At 42.0% G+C, this 19,352-nt stretch overlaps 1 protein-coding gene across 1 annotated transcript in view; it reads left to right on the forward strand.

Annotated features, from left to right (window-relative positions):
* The window catches only part of LOC144680891 (ras-related GTP-binding protein D-like), a 61,589-nt gene extending 42,579 nt beyond the window's left edge, over positions 1-19,010 (forward strand). Inside the window, exons 5-7 of the mRNA XM_078542412.1 lie at positions 6,932-7,074; positions 17,240-17,388; positions 18,578-19,010. Coding sequence (XP_078398538.1) covers positions 6,932-7,074; positions 17,240-17,388; positions 18,578-18,723 — 438 coding nt within the window. The 3' untranslated portion in view covers positions 18,724-19,010. The remainder of the gene's footprint in view (positions 1-6,931; positions 7,075-17,239; positions 17,389-18,577) is intronic.
* The last annotated feature ends 342 nt before the right edge of the window (positions 19,011-19,352 follow it).

The following is a 19,352-nucleotide window of genomic DNA, read 5'->3' on the forward strand; positions in this document are numbered from 1 at the left end:
GATAAGTAAATGAAGTTGAAGATTCTACAAGGGGCTGCTCCTCCAATCATAGGCTGTTCCTCTCCCGCATTTGTTGCTGAGAGGCTCACCAGTGAAAACAGATGTTTTCGGGTTTTCAGTGGTGGGGGGGAGGTGGAGAAGAGAGACTGCTACGGCAGCAGGGGAAAGAGAGGCTGCTAGGGTAATGGGGGATGGAGAGCCTGTGGGGCATACTAAGAGGAGAGACTGCGGGAGTCCAGCACTGAGACACTGGCTACAAGGCCCCAAAGAGACACTGTGGAGCCAGGGTCAGGGCTGGTGCATGAGAGAGAGAGCATGCGTGGGTGTGTCAGAGCGCACGCGGGTGTATCAGCACACACACGGGAGTGTCAGAGTGCGCGGGAGTGTGAGAGAGTGCGCGGGAGTGTGAGAGAGCGCGCGGGAGAGTGAGAGAGCGCGCGGGAGAGTGAGGGAGCGCGCGGGAGTGTGAGAGAGTGTGCTGGTGTGTGAGAGGGCGTGCGCGCAAGAGGAGGAGAAAGCGTGCGTGCAAGAGAGAGGGGGAGAGTGCGCGCGAGAGAGGGGGTAGGAGAGAGAGTGTGCGCACGAGAGAGAGAGGGGAAGAGAGCGCGAGAGAGAGAGCGAGGGGAAGAGAGTGCGAGAGAGAGAAGGGGGGAAGAGCGCAGGAGAGAGAGGAGGAGAACATGCATGCGAGAGAGAGGGAGAGCGTGCGCGAGAGAAAGAGGGGAGAGAGAGAATGCGAGAGAGGGAGAGCGCGTGTGCAAAAGAGAGGGAGGGGGAGAGCGTGCGCGCAAGAGAGAGGGAGGGGGAGAGGGGGAGAGGGTGAGAGAGAGAGACAGCGTGCACACAAGAGAGGGGGAGAGCTTGCGTGCGAGAGAGAGAGAGGAGAGAGAGCGCACATGCATGAGAGTTAGAGGCGGAGAGCGCACGAGAGAAAGATGGGAGAGCGCATGCGCAAGAGAGAGAGAGGGAGAGCGTGCGCGAGAGGAGAGCGCGTGCGCAAGACGGGGAGAGCGCGCGTGAGAGATGGGGGAGAGTGCGCGTACGAGGGAGAGGGGGAGAGTGTGAGAGAGAGGGGGAGAGCGTGAGAGAGAGGAGGGGAGAGTGCACGCATGAGAGAGAGAAGAGACCGCGCGCGAGGGAGAGAGGGGAAGAGCGCGAGAGAGAGATGGAGGGGGAGAGAGCACATGCGCAAGAGAGAGAGTGGGGGTGAGTGCATGCGTGAGAGAGAGAGGGGAGAGCGTATGTGCAAGAGAGAGAGGGTGGAGAGCGAGCGAAAGCGTGCGAGAGAGAGCAAGAGTGAGAGAACGACAGCGCGCGAGAGAGAGGTGGAGAGCACGCACGCGAGAGAGAGTGGGGAGAGTGTGCATGCAAGAGAGAGAGAAAGAGCACTTGAGTGAGAGAGCGTGCGTGGGAGAGAGAGAGCGCGTATGGGAGAGAGAGAGCACAAGAGGGAGAGAGCGCGTGTGCAAGAGAGAGTGCGAGCGAGACAGAGCGCGCGTGAGAGAGAGTGCGAGCGAGAGAGAGCATGTGCGAGAGAGGGAAGGGGAGAGAGAGCACGTGTGAGAGAGAGGGGAGAGCGTGCACGCGCGAGAGAGTTAGAGAGCATGCGAGTGTGGGAGAGCGCGCACGAGAGAGAGAGAGCGCACAAGAGAGAGAGCGCGCAAGAGAGAGAGAGCGAGCCCGAGAGGGAGTGTACACGGGAGAGAGAGCACACGTGAGAGAGAGCGCAAGAGGGAGAGAGAGAGCACCCGAGTGAGTTTGTGAGAGAGTGAGTGAGATTAGCCAGGGAAGAATACGGACAACTGAGAATGTGCTTAAATCTTCTCTCTAGACTACAAAGGAAAGTTCTGAGGGTGGGATTGACGTTTGAAGGCCTAAGGGTTTCTATTGTAACAAGGTGGGACACATTCAGGCATATTGCTGGAAGTTGCATGAGAAATCCATGGGACCTAGTGGGGTACATAAGGATGATTCAGAAAAAAGAGCCCCGACTGAAAATACAACTGATCAAGTTGTAATATTAACTGTAGCTATGAGTCCGAGTGTTAAAATTGCTGTGAGTGCTGGGAAGCTGAATAAGATACCTCAAAGCTACAGGGAATTCTTGTCAAAAGGAAAAGTAACTCCTTATTCCTCAATTAAAGCAGGTAAACCCATAGTTATACTGAGGGATACAGGGGCTACCCAAACTCTTTTGCTGGGGAAAAACCTGGGGAAATGCCATGGTTTTAGTGAATGTATTGGTGGGGAGCATTTACCTGTACCTTTGTATCGTGTGCACCTGGAGTGTGACTTAATGTTTGGAATGGTAAGAGTAGGAGTTGTTCATAGTTTGCGTGTAGACGGAATTGACTTATTCCTCGGAAATGATTTGGCCGGAGTGAAAGTTGTAGCTTCTCCAGTAGTTACCGAAAGACCAAGTGAGGTCAAGGGGACAGATCAGTTACAGGTAAAGGCTCCAGAAATTTTTCCTTCTTCTGTAGTGACCCAAGCAATGGCTAAACAAGTTCCATTGTCAGAGATAAAATTGGCACCACAAACAGATATTTGGCTATCTGAAACTTTCTTTGGGGATTTGGACAATCCGAAGGAAATGTTCAGAAAGTTGTCTCTGATTGAGGCTCAGAAAGCCCATCCAGAGTTAAGTAAAGTGGCACAATCAGCTCAAACTGAAGCTGAAGCAGAAGGGGTTCCAGATTGCTACTATATTAAGCTTGGGATTCTGATGAGGAAGTGGAGACCTCCTCACAGACCTGCTGTTGAAGGATGGACGGTGGTTCATCAGGAAATATTAAGGATAGATCATGAGATTCCTATTGTAAGGCATGTAGGGATCCAAAAGACCCAAGAATGTGTAAGTCAACATTTTTACTGGCCAGGTCTTCACGTTTTGTAAAGCATGCCTTATGTGCCAGATGATGAGGAAAGTACAGCATGCAATCAAACCAGCAGCTTTAATTCCCATACCAGTTTCAGGAGAACCATTTAGTAGGGCGTTAGTAGGCTGTGTGGGACTGTTACCGAAAATGAAAGCAGGACACCAGTATATCCTTACTATTATGGAACTGACAACTCGGTTTCCAGTGGCCATCCCTTTGAGAATGATTACAGCTAAAGTTGTGGCAGGGAAGTTAACCCAATGTTTTTTATACTAGATATGGATTACCGATGGAGATCCAGTCAGATCAAGTTTTCAATTTTATGTCTAAAATTTTTCAAAACATAATGAGTAGTTTGGGTATAAAACAGTTAAGGTGCATGGCATACCATCCACAGACACAGGGAGCTTTAGAGAGGTGGCATCAAACTCTCAAAACAATGATTAAAGCATATTGTCATGAATATCCCCATGATTGGTACAAAAAACTGGACTGTCTTTTATTTGTCGTCCGAGATTCACCAAATGAACTTACCGGTTTTAGTCCTTTTGAATTAATCTATGGACATGAGATAACAGGCCCTCTGAGATTAATCAGAGAAAAGTTTTTAGGACAGAGAGACGAACCCTATATGCTAGATTATGTGTCCGTGTTCCAGGAGCAGCTCATGGGAGCCTGAAAAGTGGCTCAAGAACATCTTAAAGGTTCTCAAACAAAGATGAAGGAATGGGCAGATAAAAAAAACTGAGACCCGAACATTTCAACCGGGGATGAAGTGTTAGCGTTATTGCCTTTACAGGAGGATCCTCTGGAAGCAAGGTTCAGTGGTCCATACAGGGTAGTTAAGAGGGTTAGTAAAGTAAATTATTTAATAGACATCCCAGATCGCAGGAAAAATAATCGGCTAGGTCACAACATCAACATGTTGAAACCATACCATCATAGGGAGGATAGGAAGGAGCAGTTATGTCATGTAGTATGGAGAGTGGAGGATGAGGGAGACAGTGAGAGTGAGACAGAAGGAGATTTAGACAGTTCACCAATTGAACCTCCTGCTATTCAATTAGCTGATTCTGAAATATTAGGACAGTTAGACACCATGTTCTCATACTTAGAGGTAAGACAATGAGAAGATCTGGTGAGCTTACTTACAAAATTCAAAGGAATTTGCAGGGATGAGCCAGGGTGTACAACTTTAGCCACGCATGATGTGGATATAGGAGGTCTTCTCCTATGAAACAACACCCTTATTGTTTAACCCCGAGAAACAGGCTCAGGTAGAAGCGGAAATCCAACACGTTGAAAAATCATGAGATTTTTGGGAATATGCGGCTTTTACCTTAAGTTTGTGCCAAATTTCAGCACAACAGCTGCTCCACTAACAGACTTATTACAAAAGAAGTTGAAGGTAGTATGGGCAAGAGAGTGCCAGGTGGCTTTTGAGATGTTGAAGGCAATTTTAACTCGTACCAGTGTAGCTGCCCCAACTTCACTAAACCCTTCAAGGTGGTAATTGATGCCAGTGACTTGGGGGTGGGTGAAGTCTTATTACAAGAAGACAAATCAGGCATAGAAAAACTGATTTAACTTTTCTGAAAAGTTAAATCAGCATCAAAAATGATATTCTGTCATAGAAAAGGAAACCCAGGGATTGTTACTGGCTGTAAAACATTTTGAGATATATGTCCGTCCATGGCTGCAAGGAAACCCCAATATATACTGATCATAACCCCTGGCCTTTATAGAAACTTTTAAGACTCAGAATGTCAGACTGTTTTGATGGAGTTTGTTACTACAGTCATACAACTTGAAGGTTATCCATATTGTTGGAAAAGATAATGTTATTGCTGATACGTTATCCAGAATGTAATTTTTGTTCGTATACTATAGAAATCAACAGACCAGAACATGTATAGAGGTTCTGTATAAGGAGTGAATGAGAATGGGTGATTACATGTTTAAAATTTTTATACGCTGTAAAAACTTTTCCTATATGTTTTGTAATGAAATGCATTTAAAAATGGCATTTCATTCCTTACGGGTGGAGACATGTGAGGAACCGTTTTTGGAAAATTTGAAGGACATTGAATTTTGGACATTCTCCCTCCTGAGTTATTTTTAACAGTTTGCAAGAATAATTTGGGGCTATGAATGTGCCATTCTTCAAAAAGCCACAGGCTAACAGAAATGTCCAGCGGGAACACCTGGAGAGAGAAGAGATACTTTGTATCTCTAAAATAACAAAGAACTGCTTTTGCCAGGCTAAAGACTCTTGTTGATTGGTTAAAAACATCTGGCCTCAGAGAAATATACTTTGAACATTTTATTTTCTTTGAAACTCTCAGAGAGCGTTTGTGTGTCTTAGAAGCAGGCTGCAAGGAGAAGACTCTCTTTCCCTCTCTCTGCCCCACCTTCGTGTTACTTGCGGCTAGAGTGAGCTAAACTTTCATCAGAAACATCTCATCAGAATAACTCACCTATTTTTTCGAAAGTCTACAAAGTTGTGATAAGTAAAAGTCATCAAGGACAGTTTCGCCAAACAATCCATCTGAAAGGACTTCCAGATCTATTGTGACCAGAATTCTGTTAGATCAACAGCATTGAGATCTTTTTGAATATTATCCTTTTCAAAAAAAACCTCCTCATTCTCCAGCTTCTGCAGGGGCCTATCTTTGTTTTGTCCTGTTTTGTGTTAAATGAGAGCATATGGGATGCTGTTTTTTTTAAAAAGGGGGAAATTGTTATACTTCTAAACTACATCTTGTACATTAACCAGTTTTAGAACCTATTTTTAAAAGAAGAAGTTTGTTTTATAATAAATTAATTATTTTTTGTGTTTATTGAAAGAAACCTGGTTAGAATCTTTTAATGCTGGGAATAACCATGTCAAAAGTAAACAATTGGCCAGTTTTGTGGGTGAATTAAACATTTAAATTATTATTGCAACCTGTGGGGAAGTGGGGCTAGAATTAACTGTGTACTCCTCCCATCTGAGTCTGTAGAAGATGTAAGAAAGTGTGTGTGTGTGTGTGATGTGCGTGAGAAAGAGAGAGTGGCTGGGGTTTTCCGGCCCTGCCACAACGGTCTTCCCCGCAGCTGAAGTGGCAAGTCATTCAAATCTCCGTTGACTTCAGTGGAACTGGAAGATCCCACCAGCAGGAGGGGCTGGAAAATTCCACCCTCTGTGTATGATGTAAGGGAGAGAGAGAGAGAGAGAGAGTCTGTGTGATGTGAGGGAGTGCGTGTCTGTGTGATGTGAGGGAGTGTGTGTCTGTGTGATGTGAGGGAGTGTGTGTCTGTGTGATGTGAGTGTGTGTGTCTGTGTGATGTGAGGGAGTGTGTGTCTATGATGTGAGGGAGTGTGTGTCTGTGATGTGAGGGAGCATGTGTGTATGTGTGTGATGTGAGGGAGTGTGTGTCTGTGATGTGAGGGAGTGTGTTTCTGTGATGTGAGGGAGTGTGTGTGTATGTGTGTGATGTGAGGGAGTGTGTGTCTGTGATGTGAGGGAGCGTGTGTGTATGTGTGTGATGTGAGGGAGTGTGTGTCTGTGATATGAGGGAGTGTGAGTGTGTGTGATATGAGGGAGTGTGTGTTTGTGTGTCTGACTCACTCCCAGTCTCAGAATTCTCACTCACCTTCATCCCCACACACCAACAGATATTCACACCGACTCTCCCAGTGGGTGAGGGTGAGTGAGTTAGCACCCTGAGACTGGCAGTGAGCCAGACACACACAATCTGACCCCCTCGCTCTCTAATGGTCACCTTTATTAATTACTCTTTTTTTAAATTATCAATTTATTGTTTTGGCATTGCTTTCTTTTTGCTCAACAAGTTGATTCTCTTCTTCATACTCAACTTTTTTTTTTAAATTCATGTAACTTTCTGAAATTTGCTCATTGGCCCCTTGAGTGAGGAAAAAAATGGAAATATGACCGCCACCCCCATGCAAAAAGGTTGGACAAGCCTGATTTAAAATAAACCCTTCACCATCAAAACTACATTTGATGTCTTTGCCATTTTTGCATTTGACAGTGTTCTGTTTATTACAGAATTCAGGAATTGAAAAAGCCTTCCTCTTTGATGTAGTCAGCAAAATCTACATTGCAACAGACAGTATACCAGTAGACATGCAGACTTATGAACTCTGCTGTGACATGATAGATGTTGTATTTGACATATCCTGCATATACGGGTTAGTATCTGACTGAACGTGTTACAAAGCGAAAACAAAGAAAAAGGTGAAACTTATTACGATGATTTTTCTGTTAATACTAGCAATGTAGATATTGACTTTTTTGTTAATATTTCTATTTATTTATTTTCATCTGCCCTTTAAATAGAAGATAGGTAATTTTCTGCAGACTCTCTGCCAATACCACTGGTTTAACTGCCCAGAAAGAGACATGTGGGGGAGCCTCATCATTTTTCACTTCTAAAATTTTAATTTGTTTTTCAGGCAGTGCTTCATTCTGACAGCACAGCTGAATTTAGGATTACAAGTGGCATTAACCCACATCCTACCATTCTGTCCTCCAATACATTAATATGTCAGTGCATCTGCACAAATCCTGTTGTTAGAAGCTAGCTCTACTTTAGTTTCCACTGTCTATACAATTTCCTTGCTCTGTTGAGTTCACATCTCTAAATTCTAGTGTTAATTTAGCATGCTCCAATTTACCGATTCAGTTGATCATTATTTAATTTACATGGGTAAACATCAATGAGAAGTTAACTACATATTATTATTGCGTCGAAGCAACAATCAATCAGTCTTCAATTCATAAAAACAAAAGCAAACAAATTGCAGTTGCTGATAATCTGAAAGAGCAGAAAATGCTAAAACTCAGCCAATTAGGCTGCATCTGTGGAGCGAGAAACAGGGTTAAAGGTGGATGATCTTTCACCAGAACTCAATTCAACAATTTGTGTCTTGTTTAACATATTTAAAAATGTGCATTTGTTTATTTAAAGTCATGTTTTCACATTATGTTACTAGGATTCTGAATTATTGTTCCATAATTTCTGAACTTCTAGTGCCAAATGAGATTGGGTTTTTGTTTTCTTTTTGATTATAGGCAAAGTGTGAAAGGCATGGATGCCAGTAATGCACAACTTGACCATTTTACATAGAGGTGTTTAGGCATTGAATTGAAAAGCAAAACTTAGCTTTTAGGCTTTAGAAAATGTTTTTCTTGTTGCATGCTAAGGGAAAATCCAGAAGAACCTGATGGAGAATCACTCTGCATTCAAGCTTACCAAAACTCGGTTGATATTGCCCACCAGAGTCAGTCTAGCTTCATGTTCATATGTCCAGTAGAATGTTAAGAGACCAATATAGAATAGCATATAGAAGGGATACAATGTGTCAAAATTGGAAAGCTAGTATACAATATAATAAGGATTAGAATAGTTCTATTGTTCTTCCTTTGGATGTGACAAAAACATTCACCAAATATCATTTACAAAACTCATTACAGACATCCAGATTTTATTGCACAGATTTTTCACTACATGAGTTACTATTGCACACTGCAATTTTACCTGCTTAATTCCACTGATTACATTTTAGAAGTTGGGTATGTGACTTTATTTTTCTTTGTGTGAAATTAAACACAAAAACCTTACAAAAATCTTACTGCTTTTTATGCTAACAGTTAATTAAACATTTTTTTCTTCAACTTCAGAGGAAAATATATAAATTTTTGAAAATTTTTGAAAAAATTCCACTATTATTTGAATGGAATTCATATTTTCGGAAGTTCAGTGATACATAATGTTGTCTAAATTAGCCTGACTAAACAGACTTTTTTTACAGAAAAAATTTAAAACATTCAGTGAATTTTGCTGGAACTTGCATGTAGCCAGCTACTACCAGAAAATTCTTAAAAACCTCACTATTGAAATGATGCCCAGGGGCAAATTGGGATCTGCTGGTGTTCCTGAATTACTGTAGCAGATAACAATGAACAACTCAAACCTTTGCCATCGACAAATAACCATTTCATTTTATTTTATGAGCCATGAAGTCCAACAAATCAGGACATTAACACTCATGGCAGTCAAAGACATTAGGCCCTTACCATCTTTAAATTGTTACATTTTTAGTGGCCAGAAGATAAATCATTTATGGGGCTTTTTTTTAATTATTCAGATTTCTTTTTTAAAAGGCTGTTACACTTTTGGACTTTTACACGAGATACTTTATTTGGTTCTGATTGACCTAGTGCACCTGTAAGCAGACCTCGTGTCTTCTAAGAACCTGAGTCAGTTTTTACCTTCCCAGTATCTAGGTAAATGTAATCAATCCGGGGGCAGATTTCACTGTGTATCAGATGGCGCCAGGCGATCTCATCCTTTCTAGGGGGAAGAATATACTCTGTAGCAAACCAGGGATCGGGTAATAAACCAACAGTTGTTCTTTTATTTAACATTCAATGAGAGATGCCAAAAACACTCAGTACAAACACTGTATTTGCATTAAGTACAAACTTTTATCACTCTCAATGTCAAAACAAAGAAACTTTGTTGCTGCACGAACGCTCAACATTAAAACTGGTCCTTGAAACACACTAACTCACTTCATATGTGGTGACATAACACTGCAGAAAACTTGTTAGCTTCATACCTTTGATGGCCCCAGGCTGACTGATGTTGGGTGGAAGCTGCCATATATATAACCTCATAATTCACAACTCTGGGATCCAGGGCTGTCCATGAAATAGATTAAAGAGAATAATTGCCCTGCCCCTCTCACAAACTTTACTATGTCTTTAATTCAGATTTGATCATCAGTCACAGAATGTCAGCTACATAGGATGAAATATGTGATTGCAGGACATTGTCACTTTGTTCAGTTGGTCACCAGAGATATTACTAAACAGAATGACAGTATATCGATGCTGCACATACTGGTATCAGTATATTAAACCCCCTTTTCAACAGGAACAAACCATAGACACATAGTAATGTCCTCAGTCTACAAGGCTGTAATATTAATTCTGTGCAGCTTGATGGGTCAGCCAGTCTATGGGTCTAGTCATGGGCCTAGCAAGCAGGACCTCAACTGTAGTCATCTCCAGACTACTCCCAGTACCACGTGCCAGTGAGTATGGAAATAGGAGGATAAGGCATATAAATGCGTGACTGGAGAGATGGTGCAGGAGGGAGAGCTTTAGATTCCTGGGACACTGGGACTGGCTCTGGGGGAGATGGCACCTGTACAAGCCAGACGGGTTGCACCTGAACAGAGCTGGGAGTGAGTTCCTTGCAAGGCATTTTGTTAGTGCTGTTGGGAGGGCTTTAAACTAACTGAGCAGGGGTGTGGGAACCATGAGAAAATATTAGAGAGGAATACCAAGGTGCACAAAATACTGGGAGGGACAGATAGCACTGGTATAGAGAATAGTAAGTTAATAGGTAAAGTCGGGGTGAGGGAGAAAGTAACAAAATCTAAATCAGGGTTACTATGCATGTATGTGAATGCGCAGGGTATAGTAAATAAGATTGGGGAGTTACAGGCGGAGATTGCCATATGGAAATATGGTGTTGTGGCGATAATAGAGACCTGGCCCAAGGAAGGGCAGAACTGGGTGTTAAATATTCCTGGGTAGAAGGTATTCAGAAAAGATAGGAAAGGAAGGAAAAGAGAAGGGGTGGTGTTATTGGTTAAGGAGAGCCTTGCAGTGCTGGAGAAAGAGGATGTCCCAGAGGGTTCAAGGACAGAATCAATTTGGCTGGAGCTAAGGAACAAGAAGGATGTAACTACATTGCTCGGTGTAGTCTATAGACCTCCAAATAGCGAGAAGGATGTAGAAGAACAAATCTGCAGGGAAATTACAGAGAGATGCAAGCATTATAGAGTAGTTATAATGGGTGGCTTTGATTATCCAAATGTAGACTGGGCTAGTGGTAGTGTAAAGGGTGGAGAAGGGCAAAAGTTCCTAAATTATGTTCAGGAGAATTTTCTACAGCAGTATGTGTCCAATTCAACAAGAAAAGATGCACTGTTGGACCTGGTTCTTGGAAATGAGGTGGGCCAAGTAGATCAAGTGTCAACGGGGGAACATTTAGCAGACAGTGATCATTGTATTGTACGATTTAGGATGATGATAGAAAAGGATGATAGGCAATCCACAATAAGAATAATTAAGTGGATGTGAGCCAACTTCGATGGGGCAAGAACGGAGCTGGGCCAGATAGACTGGAATGAAAGATTAGGGAGAAAAACTGTAGATGAACAATGGGCTACCTTCAAAAAAGAATTGGTTTGGGCACAGTCAAGGTATATCCCTTCGAAAGGGAAAGATAGGGCAAACAAATCCAGAGCTCCCTGGATGAAAAAGGAGATAGAACTTAAGATAAAAAAGAAAAAGTGCGCTTATGACAGGTGTCAGGTAGAAAATATAATTAAGAACCAAGAGGAATACAGAAGGTTCAGAGGGGAAGTGAAAAAGCATATTAGAGAAGTGAAAAAGGATTATGAGAAAAGACTGGCAACCAACATAAAGGGGAATCCCAAAGTCATCTATAGACATATAAATAGTAAAAGGGTGGTAAAAGGAGGAGTAGGGCTGAATAGGGAGCTGAAAGGGAATTTACACATGGACGAAGGGTCCATGGCTGAGGTATTAAATGAATATTTTGCATCTGTCTTTATCAAGGAGGTGGATGCTACCCAGGCCATGGTAACAGACAAAGAAACTCTTTCACTAGGAGGGTTCAAAGTTGATAAGGAGGAAGTGTTGAATAGATTGTCGGTACTTAAAGTTGACAAGGCACCAGGACCAGACGAAATGCATCGAACAATATTGAAGGAAGTGAGAGTAGAAATTGCAGGGGCACTGGCCATAATTTTTCAGTCTTCCCTCGACTCAGGGGTGGTGCCAGAGGACTGGAGAATTGCAAACATTACGCCCTTGTTAAAAACAGGTTGTAAGGATAAACCCAGCAATTACAAACCAGTCAATTTAACTTCAGTGGTGGGCAGGATTCTAGAAACAATGATTCGGGATAGAATTAGTAGTCACATGGAAAAATATGGGTTGATAAGGAAGAGCCAGTATGGATTTCTAAAGGGGAAATCGTGTTTAACTAACTTGCTGGAGTTTTTTGAAGAGGTAGCAGGAAAGGTCCATGAGGGTAATGCTGTTGATGTGGTGTACATGGACTTTCAAAAGGTATTTGATACAGTGCCACACAACAGACTTGTGAGAAAAGTTATTGCTCATGGAATAAAAGGGACAGTAGCAGCATGGACACAAAATTGGCCGAAAATAGGAAGCAGAGAGTAATGATCAATGGATATTTTTCGGGCTGGAGGAAGGTTTGTAGTGGAGTTCCCCAGGGATTGGTATTGGGACCTTTGCTTTTCCTGATATATTTTAATGATCTAGATCTTGGTGTGCAGGGGACAATTTCAAAGTTTACGAAGCTTGGGAGTGTTGTAAACTGCAAAGAGGACAGTGTAGAACTTCAAAAGGACATAGACAAGCTGGTGGAGTGGGCAGATAGGTGGCAGATGAAGTTCCATATGGAGAAGTGTGAGCTGATGCATTTCGGTAGGAAGAACCTGGACAGACAATATAAAATAAGGGGTGAAATTTTGAAAGGGGTGCAGGAGCAGAAAGGCCTGTGTTTATGTGTGCATAGGTCATTGAAAGTGGCAGGATAGGTGGAGAGAGCAGTTAATAAAGCATATAGTATCCTGGATTTTATTAATGGGGGCATAGAATACAAGAGCAAGGAGGTTATGCTGAATTTATGTAAGACTCTTGTTAGACCTCAGCTGGAGTATTGTGTACAGTTCTGGGCACCACATTATAGGAAGGATGTGAACACATTGGAGAGAGTGCAGAAGAGGTTTACAAGAATGATTCCAGGGATGAGAAACCTCAGTTACAAAGATAGATTGGAGAGGTTGGGACTGTTCTCCTTGGAGAGAAGAAGGCTAAGAGGAGATTTGATAGAGATGTTCAAAATCATGAGGGGTCTGGACAGAATAGATAGGGAGAAGCTGTTCCTACTCATAAAAGGATCAAGAACGAGAGGGCACAGATTTGAAGTGATTTGCAAAAGAAGCAAATGTGACGTGAGAAATAACTTTTTCACACAACGAGGGGTTGGGTCTGGAATGCACTGCCTAGAAGTGTGGTGGAGGCAGGTTCAATCGAGGCGTTCAAGAGGCTATGGGCCAAGTGCTGGTAAATGGGATTAGGTAGGTAGGTCAGGTGTTTCTCACGTGTCGGTGCAGACTTGAAGGGCCAAAGGTCTCTTCTACACTGTGTGATTCTGTGATATTAGATGATTATTTGAATATAAACTATGTGCAGGGGTACGGGGAAAAGGCAGGGTAATGGCACTAGGTCATAATGCTTATTTGGAGAGCCGGTGCGGACACAACGGGCGAATGGCCTCCTTCTGTGCCGTTAAAATTCTGTGATTCTGTAATTCAGTTCTGTGCATACTGTAACTGGCAAGGGAAATGTAATAAATCATCCACTATTGACAAAAATGCTTCATTTTTATCGCAAAAACTATCCAAGGAATCAGGTAGCAACGTGGATAAGAACTCTCTAACGTTTTGGGACCAGAGTTTGAATCCCCAATTAAACATTTGGAAGACCAGATCCTCCTTTTTTTTTAGCCCTACCACAAACTCCATCCCCTAGCCATCAATTGCCTTCTCTCCCTAGCCATTGTCTGAGACTGAACCAGACTGTTCTTCCTCGCAGCATTTTCTTGACCCTGGGCTGTTGCTCATAATCTTCACCATCACAAATTCTGTCTACTTGCACCTACATAACGCTGCTGTCCCTGCTGCTGCCTCAGCCCATCTACTGATGAAACCCTCATCTAAGCTTTTGTTAGACTTGATTACTCAATGTTCTCTTGGTCAGTCTTCCATCTTCCATTCTCCATAATGTTGATGGGATGAAAGTGTTTATTTCTCCTCTCTTTCTCATTTCTTTCTAGTGAAAATATCTACAGATGAAAATTTTAAGCAAAAATAAATTGGCTTGAGGGCAAAGAGTTTTTAAATTTTGTATTCGTGTTAGCATTTACTGCAGGATTTTCATCTCCTCTATTGGATGCTGAAGTTGTCATGTGCATCTGGCCAGCTATGTGTGCTGGCAATGACACACCTGAAAAGGAAAAATGTTCTCTTCTATAATTACACGTCCCACTTTGATGAAGACAAATAATTAGGAACATAGGATCAGCAGTGGGCCATTCTTTCTCCTGAAACTGTTCCACGATTCAGTTAGATCATGGCTGATCTGTACTCCAGCCTTATTTATTAGATTTTGATCCCTATTCCCTTGCTATCCTTATTAATAAAAATCAGTTTATCTCAGCATTGAAAATTTTTCTTGACCCAGCATCCACAACTTTTTGGGGATAGTATCTCATTTCAACTGTCATTTGAGTGAAAAAGTACTTCCTGATTTTGGAATGAATGGCCTAACATTTCAGCATCCCTGACCTCCCCTCCCACGCGACCCCCCCACCCCCCCCCCCACGCCCCTCCCCCAACAACCACCACCCCCACCCCTTCCCCCAGGTCCCATTCTCCAGTATCCAGGCTTGGGCTGACAAGTAGTAAGTAACATTCGCGCCACACAAGTGTCAGACAATGACCATCTCCAACAAGAGAGAATCCAACCATTGACCCTTGATGTTCAATGGCATTACCATCACTGAATCCCCCACTATCAACATCCTGAGGGCTACCATTGACCAGAAACTGAACTGGACTAGCCATGTAAATACTGCGGCTACAAGAGCAAGTCAGAGGCTAGGAATCGTGTGATGAGTAGCTTACCTCCTGACTCCCCAAAGCCTGTCCACCATCTACAAGGCACCAGTCAGGCATGTGATGAAATACTCCCCACTTTCCTGGATGAATGCAGCTCCGACAACACTGAAGAAGCTTGACTGATTGGCACCACATCCACAAACATTCACTCCCTCCACCACCGATGCACAGTAGCAGCAGTGTGCACCATCTACAAGATGCACTGCAAGAATTCACCAAGGCTCCTTAGACAGCACCTTCCAAACCCGCAACCACTACCGCCTAGAAGGACAAGGGCAGCAGATAGATGGGAACACCACCATCTGGAAGTTCCCCTTCAAGTCACTCACCATCCTGACTTGGAACTATATCGCCGTTCCTTCACTGTTGTTGGGTCAAAATCCATTAACTCCCTCCCTAACAGTACGGTGGGTGTACCTATACCCCATGGACTGCAGTGGTTCAAGAAGGCAGCTCACCACCACCACTTCAAGGGCAACCTTGAATGGGCAATAAATGCTGGCCCAGCCAGCGAAGCCCACATCCCATGAATGAATAAAAGAAAAAAATTCTGGATTTCTCCACTGGAAGAAAGTAGTGTTTCTCTGCATTGACCCTATTGCACTTTTTTTTAGAATCATATTAAACGCCTCAGTTGGATCACCCGTCAATCATTTAAACTCCAAGGAATACAGCCCAATACAACCTGTCCTCAATTTAACCCTATAAGCCCTGGTAGTATCCTGGTGAATCTGCTCTGTACCTCTACCAAGGGCAAAATATCCTTCCAAGGTGCATTGTCCAGATAACTTCCTTATATCGGTTTATAATTCTCCAAGTTCTCAGTCAGTGTCCCTGATGAGATTCCAGTAACTTCCCCACAACCAATGTTAAGCAACACGTCTGTAGTTTATTCTCTCCCCTTTTCTTCCTAAATAATGGAGTGATATTTGTTATTTTCCAATCCAAAGCCACAACTGAATCGAGAGAGCTTTGGAACATTATGACTAACACAGCTGCAATTTTCCCAACTTTTTTTAATGGAAATTGCCTTACAAATGCAAAACACTGTACAAACTATCCAAAGTGTCAGTTTACAAATTGCTATATTGAATGTATAAGCTGATTTTCCCCCCTCTCTTCAGAGTTTGAGCATTTCTCCCATTCCTTAGAATTGTCAAGTACCATCTGCTACCAGTCAGACAGATAACCTGCTCATGGCCTTCTGCCTTTGCTGTTGTAAATTGAGGATGGCTCTCCTTCAGAGTTTTATTCTCCCTCATATAAATAAATGCAAAATACTGCGGATGCTGGAAATCTGAATCAAAAACAGGAAATACTGGAAAAACTCAGCTGGTCTGTGACTCTGAACCATCACTTTTCTACCTCTCGTTAGCTCTGAAGAAGAGTCACACGGACTTGAAACGTTAACTCTGTTTCTCTTTCCACAGGTGCAGCCAGACCTGCTTACCTTTTCCAGCATTTTCTGTTTTCATTTCTATTGTCCCTCATCCTTCCTCTGGAATGAACCTGTCTTCCACTCAGTACTTCCCACGGTGACACAGCTGAGATCAGTAGCTAGCTGGTATGGGAAGGTGCAGACACAAATCCATGTATTGACACTCAGTTACTCGGCATGTTAGTGCTCTAAGACATTACCCTGTAGCACTTCTAGCTATATTTGGCACAGAACATACTATATCCATAGCTTCTATGGTGCTGCGTAACTCATGGTTTCTGTTAATGTTATATAATTGAGTCTAACATTTACAAGTTAAAAGAATTAGGTAATATTTGCAAGAGTTTTATTACCTTCGGAGCTATAGTGTTTGACTTCAAAAAAAAATCTTGAGTTCAATTCCTAGTCTTGCCTGACTTTCACATTTTGTCTATCAGAAGGGGACTTTTAATTAAGCGGTTTAAACAAAAGAGACAAAGTCATCAAGGACTTCTTGAAGCCCAATCTAAACAAGTCTTTTTTGGTTAATATCCACTGTGTCCAATAGCCCAGTGGATAATGCATTGTGTGTGGTGTGATGTGACGCACCTTAAAGATCAGGAAAGTGTCTGCTTTGATCGTCAGCTGTACTGAATTAGCTGGTCGTGTTCCAGAGTAGCAATGGGGCCACTACAAATGGTCATCAAGCTAGAAAAGAGGGACATCATCTGAAGTAACTGCTCCTGTGACTCCTGCTAGAAAATATAAGTGTGGAGGTGGGGGAAGGTTAGGACTGGGTCCAGCTGTGATTTCCCCCTCATTCCTTGGTCAAAAGCTCTTGTCAATACCCACCATCTGAACCATGTTGAAGAGTGGCCGTTCATGTAAGGTATTAGCAGAACGGTGCCACAAGATGTAATTCTGAATGGGTAACTGTCTTCAGGAAAGCAGAGGCGAAAATGGGAGGGAAAGAGAGACATGCCCAGTTGCAATTTAACAAAGCAAATCTGTGGAGTTGACTGAATTAATTGGTCCTGCTTTCCTAAGGGAAGGAGAAGAGAAAAGTGCTTTCTGTAGTTTGAAATGCCACTCAATTGTTAATGTAACTGTGCTCTACTTTTTCAGGCTTCGAGAATTTGGTGGAGGAAGCACATATGACAAAGAATCTGTAGCAATCATAAAACTGAACAATACAACAGTTCTCTATCTAAAAGAAGTGACAAAATTCCTTGGTCTAGTATGTTTTCTTAGGGAAGAAAGTTTCGAGCGCAAAGGTAATTTTTGCCTATTTTACCATAAAATTGCTTATGATCATAAATATGTCTAGTTAGTACATTACTTCCATATACATGTACTTAAAATAGACTTTTCTTTATTTTTCTCAACCACTGTTCCCTTAATGTAGGATATTCCTATTTAACTTAAATTTTGATTTTCTTTCTGCCCCCAACGGGAAAGGCCCCTACCCTTGCTCAAAGTCTCTTCAAGATCATCAACTCATCATCTATGGAATTACTAATATCAACCAAAATCCTACCATTTCATGGACATGAATATGAGCACTGTAGTACCCTGGTAATGCAATCCCTTTAATTTAGGGCTGCCATTCCAAAAAAAAATATTTAAGCAATATTCCGTCTGTTGATTTTTTTCCCCTTTTGGAGTATTCTGCAGTGGTAACACACTGTCTAATAGTCCAGCTGAGAACTGGCACAATTCACTGCAAAAGTAGTTGGCAGAATTTATAACCTTAAGGTTATAAATATATATATATATAATATATATATATATATATAATATATATAATATATATATAAATATAACCTTAACCTTAACAGCAACATCTTTGCAGGGCACCTGAGGATAGGCAATAAATATGGATTTGGTAATGTTTTTACAGTTTCAGAACTAAAAAAACAGCTCCCTTACTTGTTTAATTTCCCGAGTTCTGCAAGATTTCTTGCTGATCCTACAATACTTGTCCTCAGTTGCTTTCCATGGATGATACAGCCGCACATAAACCTTTGTGACTAATAGAAAATGTGATCATTTCTGTCTGGACTTTTCCCTATAACCTCCAATTCAGTTTGCAACCAGATATTTATCCAGCACTTGTCTGAAGTAATTAATTAGGATATTGTGCATTTTACTGGGTGTCTGTACTACATGTCTCTGATTCTGGAGAATGGAGGGAGAAAGAAACTCGAGTCTTGTTTGAGGTTTGTTTTACTTTGGTCCTTATGCTTTCTAGTTCTGTCCTCTCAGTCCAGTTTAAATATTCATCCATTTAAGAAGCAGACTTGCCAGGGTTGCTGAACCTGAACTAAAGACCTCAGCTTCTCATTAAAAACCACAAACTATTGAGGGGACTAATATGAATGTACTTTTTATATCATTTTAGATGCAATTGTTGCCCTTTGGTATTTACTAGATTACATTGTCTTTCCTTTTTTTACACTGTAGGTTTGATAGACTACAATTTTCATTGTTTTCGCAAAGCTATTCATGAGATTTTTGAAGTTCGCACGACCATACTTAGGTGCCGCAAACAGCACAGAGGACTGCAAAGAAGCAAATTGGGAACTCCCAATGGCACACTTGGACCTTAGTCATAATGATTGCTATGTTCACGGTGTTTCTGCTGGCGTGTTCAGTGATGCTAAGTAGCTATACTGTGATAACAATGCACTCATATGCATGAAGATAATGCTCAGGATACTAGTACTGGTAGAGAAATTTCTCTAAAGCAAACACTTTGTAAAAGGTATATTTTTCTTTAGCAGATGCTGAAAATCAGTATTTATCATATGTAACTTCTATGTATTACAAAATTTCTTCCTGCTGAAATTGTAGTAGTTTAGTTCCAAGCAAATTAAATCCAGTTTAATATGCTGTAGCTTTCCGTGTTCATAGGACATGGGTTGACAATTTCAGAGAATGTCAAGTTTCTGACATTTTAATCTCATGCCAGTGCACCCAGCTTTAGAGACCCTACACTTTGTTTTTATCTCCATTTTTCTCTGTTACTCTCCTAAATAGGTTCACTGGCACCTCAGGCACCAGCGAGGCTGTAACCATGAAGACTTTTTACAGAGATAAATGTGGCTGTCCAGTTTGTTTTGTTGTCCATTGTAGGGTTACAAGTCAGGGATGGGTCATTGCCACTTTAAATGACTTTCTTTGCAATAGCTCGACTGAACTGCATTTCTTATTTTAACAAATCACAAGAAGGAGAAAT

Source organism: Cetorhinus maximus, chromosome 5, assembly GCF_964194155.1.
Source record: "Cetorhinus maximus chromosome 5, sCetMax3.hap1.1, whole genome shotgun sequence".
Lineage (NCBI taxonomy): Eukaryota > Metazoa > Chordata > Chondrichthyes > Lamniformes > Cetorhinidae > Cetorhinus > Cetorhinus maximus.